The 7,955-nt window shown below is 32.3% G+C and overlaps 1 protein-coding gene across 2 annotated transcripts; it reads right to left on the bottom strand.

The window, feature by feature from the left end:
* Nucleotides 1–1,915: 1,915 nt before the first annotated feature.
* On the bottom strand, nt 1,916–7,220 carry LOC113872444. Of its 2 annotated transcripts, none has more exons than XM_027509994.1 (4): nt 6,819–7,220; nt 5,128–6,184; nt 3,509–4,376; nt 1,916–2,339 (listed from the first exon to the last, which is right to left on the bottom strand). In XM_027509994.1, exons 2-4 carry the CDS (start codon nt 6,094–6,096, stop codon nt 2,293–2,295), a joined length of 1,884 nt encoding a protein of 627 aa, XP_027365795.1. In that variant the 5' UTR covers nt 6,097–6,184; nt 6,819–7,220; the 3' UTR covers nt 1,916–2,292. The 2 variants fall into 2 exon arrangements, with proteins under 2 accessions (XP_027365795.1, XP_027365796.1); XM_027509995.1 differs by having other exon boundaries at nt 5,128–6,179.
* Between the last annotated feature and the right edge of the window lie 735 nt (nt 7,221–7,955).

Below are 7,955 nucleotides of genomic sequence, written 5' to 3'. Positions count from 1 at the left end.
AAAAAGTCATACTTCTTAAATTCTTTTTTTCATTTTCTTTTCTTTAAACCTTTAAAATTGTGCACAATAATTTTAAGAATTTAATATTTTAAATTATACAAAAATAAATTATTTATTTTTTATTATACTACTCATCTTAATCTCTTATCATACATGTTAATTATTAGAAATAGTGTTATAAAAATCATTTATTCATTAATTTTATAAAAAAATATTGCTGAAGTATAAATAAAAATAATAATTATATTGCGAATTAAACTTTAGCTACTTTAAAAAAGTCCTACTAATTATATATCTTTAGAGTTTGAAAAAAAAATAATTAAATTACATTTCAAAACGGTGAAAATAGTTAAAGATATTTTAAAATTTAACAAATATTTAAAGACATGTAAGGTTAGTATGTAGAAGTACTTGTAAGTAGTAAGAAAATATAATATAATATAATAAATACATAAAAATTATAAGATAATATTAACTTATGTTATGTTATTTAAAAATAATAACTAATATTTTTAAATTATGAAGTGTATCGGTTAATTTTAACTTATGATAAAATTTGTTGACTAAAAATGAAAGAAAAAATAATAATTCGGTTCAATCCAGTTATTTATATTCATTGAATTGAGTTAAACCACAAATATACTAAACTTATATGAATTTTTGTTATTTTATTTTTAAATCAATCTTGACCTAAAGTCACTATATTAAATCTTGAATATCAGGTGTTGTAAGTTAGAGAGTGCAAAGTTCTTATTTCTCACCGATTGCGTGAGGAGTTTGAGATATGGCAAAAAGAGAAAATGGGAAAAAGCAGTGTATGGGCTCTCAGTACAGATATGAGATATATCCCTCCACAAAATGCCACTTGGCAAGCATGCACCACCCCCAACCATTTTGCTAATTTATTTTCATCTCCTCTTTCTTACCTTAAAACATTTTTTTATTTTAAATTATGATTACTTTAAAAATATGACAAATTACACATATATCTCCTAAAGTATAATAAAATTTTATCAGTATCCACCATTTTTTTGAACTTGCATACTTTTTTCTTAATTTATGTAATGATATTACATCGCATATTTTTTTTCTATTTTTATATTTATTGATATATCACTTAAATATTTTAATAAAATGTTTTAATGGATTTTCATTTTATAAGAATATTTATATAATTAAAAAATTATTTAAATAATTACTTTAAAACTTTTTGAAGAATATTGTATTTAGAATCGTCAATAATTTCTGCGGGGAAGGAATTGTACAATTGAATAGGGAAACTTCGAACGGGAGATGGCAACAACAGGAACAACAAAACGTCATTAAGTAGCGTCAATCAAGTAATTTTTTACTAAACAGTACTTTATAAATATATACACACATATATATTATAATAATTTCAACTCGAATAGAATTAATAGACAACTTTATAGACACCGCATGCAACTATTACTCCATATTGGTAGACTTTTTTTTAATCCTTACGAAATCATTAAATTTTAATTTAGTTTTTAATTACATTTTATTTATTTTTAATCTTTATAAAATATTAAAAAATATGCACTTTTAATTTTGACAAAGGACTAAACATTAATTTTATAAATATAAAGACTACAAAAAATAAATTTTAATCAAATGATAACATTTTATAAAGATTAAAAAAATATAATCTAATCAAATGTTAATAACTTACTAAACGTATATGTAATTCTTAATATATTCAGTAAATCATTACTCATTTAAGACATGTTTGAATTACTTTATTTAAAAAAAACTTTTTCAATTAAAAGAAATTGAATTGTAATTATTTAAAATTAAATTAATTAAATCGTGTGCTCGACCAATTCATCTGAAAGGCTGAAAAGAGAAAATGTGACGTGGCCCCAACTAATCAGGCAAACTACAGTCGGAATAAGAATGGGAAAATAACGGAAAACTTAAGCACAAAGGGTTTATATACACAAACTTCCCAAGAAGAAAAAAAACTTCACATCCTCCAAATGCTATGCAGTTCTCCAAACTTGAAATCTTCAATTTTTACACTTGACAAGAAAAATGGGGGAGAACAAATATGGAACACGGAAAACTTTATATTATATAAAATAAATCTCAACCTCAAATAGGAAGACCAAAAACTCTCATCACTTTCAACTCGCCACTTACAATAAGCAACTTAGACTTTTCCCTTTTAAAACTCACAAGCATGTAGAGTCAGAATAGTCACAAGAGCCAACCCTGATTCATCCGTGCTGGAGAACAATTGCACCAAATGCAAGGATTACCATGTCAAAGTCACGGTTCTTCTTCCGCAAGCTGCACATTGTATCCATGTTTTATATCTGGAGAAAGCCGAAGTTTCAAAAGCAAAGGCATTACAACATTTACAAACAAACGCCATATATAATATTGGAATTCACATCTTAATGGATATGTATGTGCATATTTTCCCTTTTTCCCCTTTTGTCCACCTATTTTGGAGAGAGAAATGACATTTAGTAAGAAAAATGATGAGTTAACAAGATTAGGGGTATGGTTTTTTGGATTCACTGTTTCTTTCTCACTTCACATATTTACTCATTTTAAAGGAGTTAAACTCTAGTTTTTACAAATCCATAAACTTTTTCCAATAATTTTCCCTTTTCTAAATTTTGAGTACAACCTTTTCAATCAAATTTACTTGGGTTGCAGATGAGTATAAATCAGCTTGTCTGACGATATAGAGGGAATGAGCTGAACTATTCACTAGTTTTATCAGGCTAGTGGCGAAGCAAGTACAAAAGCATGGCTTCCAGCACAAACTTTCTGCTGATGTTCTGGGTTTAGAAGGGGTGGCTGGGTGAAGTAAAACAACAAAAGACATCCCAACTGAAAGTGGGGTTGGGAGTTGGGACAACAACATAACGCAGATAGAACTTTCTTTAGGACTTGCGTAAATTTGTCCACTATCATCACAAAAACCAGAAATCCAAACTAAAGCCAAGAAATACAGATTAAGGCATGCATGATTCCAACATAGATCTCCACCACATGCATATCTTAGCCAACTGAGATTAAAAGAATTGTTCAACATTGCCATTTAACGAAACCGAGAGTAGGTAATCCTTAGGGTGGGTCAATGTCATCCAAATGAATTTGAATATCTATATTTCAAGTTGATAGGAAATATTCGGTTCAAGTTGACAAAGGAAAATTTGTCACTTTATAAATGAAGAAAGTGACAGATAGATTTAATACAATAATCCAGTTAGATTCATGTTGGTATACAATTTTTGCACGCAGAGAATGCAGTATAGTGAGTCATGAGTGGTGGAGTCAACCCCTTATACCTCACTCCAAATATCTCAATATTTTTTCTTTTCATTTGGAAATGCAAGCTTTTTGACATATCAGCCTATTCCCTCCCACCAAATAAAATATGCATAATCACAAGCATGAAATGAGACCAGATAAATAATAATGGAAATTATTGATAAAGGCATATAAAAAGGAAATTATATAGTAAGAATACCTTTTATTGACGGTTTGTCGTAATCTTTTCCGTCATCATCGTTATTCCAATCACCGTCATCATCATCACCCATATCATCTCTTCCATCATTTCCTATATCACTTTCACTAGCTGTCTCCCACTCAGAGTCGTCAGTCTCTGGGCCATACATATCACCACCATCACCCTGACTATGGACACCACCATGCTTAATAGCTGCCTCTCGAAATAACCAAGCAGCACGCATCTGCTTCTTAACTAATCGCTCAGCATAATCTGGAACTTTATTTTGCCTCAGTGAGAGATCAGGATCATTTGACTGAGAGCACTCATTTATAAATAGAATAGCATCCAATAAACTCTCTTTTGCTAATCCAAGCATGTCATAAGCCTGTGCTCGTCTCCAAAGGCTTTTGGCATGACGATTGACAGGTTTATGAAGACAAAGTGCACGGGTAGCATCACTTATGGCAGCCAAAGGTTGCTGCAGCAACAGATGGCATTGAGCACGATTACTATATAGAACAACTCTCTCCTTCCTGGATCTCATAGGACACAATGCCAATGCTTCGGAGTATTTTGATGCAGCTCCAGAAATATTTCCAGAAGAGAACAGGGAATTTCCTTCAAGCTTGACAACCAGTGCTGCAGCCTGCTTAATATGCAAATCTTCCTTGGGCATATTCTTTTCCCACTTTAGTCTCTGCTTTGAATTTAAGATATCCTCAATCTGTTCTTTAGTGCGACTACTAATGGAGCTTCTCCCTGACCCTTGAGACTGGATGCACTCTTGAAGAACATTAACAATGGAATCACCAAGCTTCTTATGATCTCCCAGAGTTGTAATCTCCGCAAGGTCAACTAATGCAGGCACCACTTTATCAATCACCTACAAATACATGCCGAGGCCTTAATGATGTAAACTCATAGTCATAATCTCTAGCAATCCGTGCTTGTATACGTGAAAGCGTCAGCCAATTAGAAGAAATATTAAAAATGAATAAATCTTTTGACACAAGGTTTTGTTAGTGTGCATCTAGTTTTACAGAGTACAAATTCATTGGTGTCTGGACAATGATAGGCATCATTCTTTGGAGACAGTGAAGGGAAGTGATAACTATTTTTAAGTAGCTTACATGACTACAAGCTTGAACTATTATTCCCAACAGCAATAGATTTAAATGTTCAAATGAAACTACTATACAAAACCAAATACTGAGCTAAAACCTTTCTTTATTTCCTTCTCACCAGCACTACCATTATAGACTTCTAGTATTCAGAAATCATCTTATTCCGTAGATTCACTCATCAGACCTGAACTATCAATGAAATTTTCAGGTGAAATTTGAGAAATTGAAAAGCTTTTCAACGAAGAAGAATTACAAATAAGAGGCAAGCAGTGCGATAGATCTCAAGGTGAAGGTCCATGCTTAATAAAAGTCCATGAGATTAAGCATAATGGATCTTACGTTTCCACTTTCCATTAATTGAATTAAAGTTAGTTAAGGTATATATAAGAATCAACTTTCATTCACATGCTAACTAAAGCATTCTTCCCCAGACAAACGCTTGTATATAGTGTTCATCAGTGCAAACACTGAACAGATGAACATGCCAACGCAAAGTTGTGGAAGTTTTACCTTGTGACATGTATTGGGATCTTGAAGTAGCCATAGAAGACAATCAATTGCCATGTACTGCCAATCATCTGAAGACCGAGCAATATTACACAATGCTTCAATAATACCAGGGCAACTGGCAACAGGTCCCCTACCAAGCTTTTGATGACAAATTGTTCTTAATAAACCTATTCCAGCTGGTGAATTTTCATTAACAAGTCCCCCCCACATGCCAGGTAGTTTTACCAGAAATTCGGGTTTGCATATGGTAGGAAGAAATTCATGTTTAAAGGCAAAGCAATTAATGAGCTGAAGGGACCAACACTGCAACTGACTGGCCCATTCCTCAGCCTTCCTGGACTCCATTTCAACACCACCCATGCCACGTGTAAGCAGATCACAATGATAACTAAGCCTTCTATCAACATATTGGTAAAAGTGTGAATAAACTATTTCCAGGGAACTCATCGCTAATTGGATGGAGAGCTCAAGAATTTCACCATGACTTGCTATGGCGGGAAAAGTGCTGGCATACGTGGCCAAGTGTCCCAAAGCTCTAACTGCCACCCTCTGCTCAACCCAAGTTAATCTACCTCTTAAAAGCTCAACCAAAGGAGGAATCACCCCAGCATGCACAGCACTCTCTGCAAATTCCTCCATATTCATTGTGTAAGAACCAATAATATGAGCTGCATAATAAGGAATATATATATTTTGGTCATGAGAAAGCCAACGCCGATTCTTAAGTCCCTTCCATATTAGAGCAGCCATGCATTCAAATATTCCTAGCTCTATAAATTCAGGATCATTTGGATGTGCCATTGCTGTGTTCCAAAGGCCACTGATTGGGAGAACCTGACCATCATCATCTTGACATGGAAGTTCTCTAAAGAATTTCAGCACACTTGCTCTTCGTTTGCTTGGATTCCCTTCCTTCATAACACAAAAGAAGCATCCAGGGTACGGACAGTCTGATGAAACTTTATCCATGTTCCGCAAATTAGAATAACAATCTCATGCATCAACAAGTCAATTCCTCATCAGGTAGCTGAAGCAAGAAAAACACTTCAAACCTGCACTGCACATTAGTGACATATCAGATCAGTAATCAGCAGAACCCCAAATACATACGAGCCAAACTCTAACTCTTATCCATGTCATAAAACACCAAAAAACTGACCATGATTCCTTTATAGTTCCCTAAATAAAATTAGACTGTCAGAAAGAAAAAAGTGAAAAAAATAAAATAAAATCGAAGGCAATCTTTATTACAACCATTTTGCATGCTAAAAAAAAGAGTCTATATCACATCAGGAGACCACTACATATCACACCATATAAATTACTAGTCAAAAACTTTTAATAGAAGCAAATGTTAAAACTTAAAGAAACAATGTCACAAACCACCCACATCACCAAACGTTTTTAATTAATAGCAACGCTCTGACTTTGAATATTTACAATTTTTTCAGCCCAAATAGTAAGGGTAAAGAAACAGTAGCCGCTGTAACAGAAAAACACAAATATTCTCACACGGAAAAGTCAAACCCAGAGTGAATCACGGAAAGGGATAGGGTAGCAAGAGGATCAAGCTAGCTATAGTAGTAGCCACAAACCAGTTACAGTACGGACATTTCTCCAGTTAAGTCAATTCAACACAATCAGATTTTAAAATAAAAATAAAAATCATTTTTCGTTGTTTCATTTCTTACAGTGCTAGATTACCCTTATTCCGTAACGGTCTTCTTACTGGGGTTGTCAAACACTGTAAAAGCTGAACGCAGAAGTTGTGAAAGAACGAGGCAGATGCAACGGTAACGAGAGAGAGTTGAATTGTGTTGAACGGAGGGTTTAGTGAAGGTGACACTGAAGCAACGTTTTCGGCGGAGATCGGCGATGAACGACGGTGACAGATCCAAATTGGTCGTCATCGATTACAACCTTGGACCATTCCATGTTGGATTTCGAGTGTTCCTCGGATACTTTGTCGAAATTTTCACTCTCTCTTTCTCTGACGCTTTTCTCACTGCATCGTCACCTTTGATCTAGGTTAAAATTCCACAGAGAGAGAGAGGGGGGGAAAGGGGGCAACTGGGAAGGAAGACAACGGAATAATGGAAAGTGGAATCAGTGGTTTACTACACTTTACTGCTCAAGTAATTTTCTGAATAAATTGTATTTTATTTTCGGAGGGAAAACTATTTTTTTCTATAAAATAGAAATTCAAAAAAAAATGAACGAAGAGAATAATATTAATTTAAACATTTATTTGTAAAAAAAATAGGCATCATTTTTATTTTACAATATCTTCATTGAAAAAAATGGTTATAACTAAAGTCTAAGAAATTATTTTAAAAAATATATTTAATAATAAAAGAGATTAATTTTAATATATTGTTAGTATATAACATTTACAGTATTAGATAATTAAAAATAATAAAAATTATAGTTTTTAACATGATTATGATAAAACTTAATAATTATTAATAGTGTGATATTTTCAATATATTTTAATTAAATTTATGATAAAAATCCAACGTTGTTGCTTCTTATTTTTTTTTGTGGATAGAAAAATAAATACTAAAAGCTGAAATCTAAGGTTGTAGTATAATTGTAAAATTTCAAGCTTATTTTTAGGACCGTTTATTATGACTTTTACAGGTTTATTATTATTTTTATTTAAGTGTTTTTTTATTTAAGATAATTTTGTTGTTTATGTGATTATTAAAAAAATATTTAAATAAAAATGGCAATAGATATTTATGATCAAGTGATAGTAGACATATCTTTATTTTTATACGGTAAATTTTAAAAACAAACATTTATTTTAGTTTTTAAGTTATAAATCG

The sequence above is a fragment of the Abrus precatorius genome, unplaced genomic scaffold (genome assembly GCF_003935025.1).
Source record: "Abrus precatorius isolate BTA unplaced genomic scaffold, Abrus_2018 Scaffold7, whole genome shotgun sequence".
Taxonomy (NCBI): Eukaryota; Viridiplantae; Streptophyta; class Magnoliopsida; order Fabales; family Fabaceae; genus Abrus; species Abrus precatorius.
The sequence above is the reverse complement of the archived record's forward strand: the minus strand, read 5'-3'. Positions and strand labels throughout refer to the sequence as shown.

What these genes read in the sequence shown, in the direction of transcription:
- LOC113872444 (XM_027509994.1), bottom strand. Translation starts at nt 6,096, where the DNA reads ATGGATAAAGTTTCATCAGACTGTCCGTACCCTGGATGCTTCTTTTGT. An exon ending in ATCCCAATACATGTCACAAG is followed by an intron (nt 4,377 to 5,127) that starts GTAAAACTTCCA and finishes ATGTATTTGTAG; the next exon opens with GTGATTGATAAAGTGGTGCC. An exon ending in CGACAAACCGTCAATAAAAG is followed by an intron (nt 2,340 to 3,508) that starts GTATTCTTACTA and finishes GGCTTTCTCCAG; the next exon opens with ATATAAAACATGGATACAAT.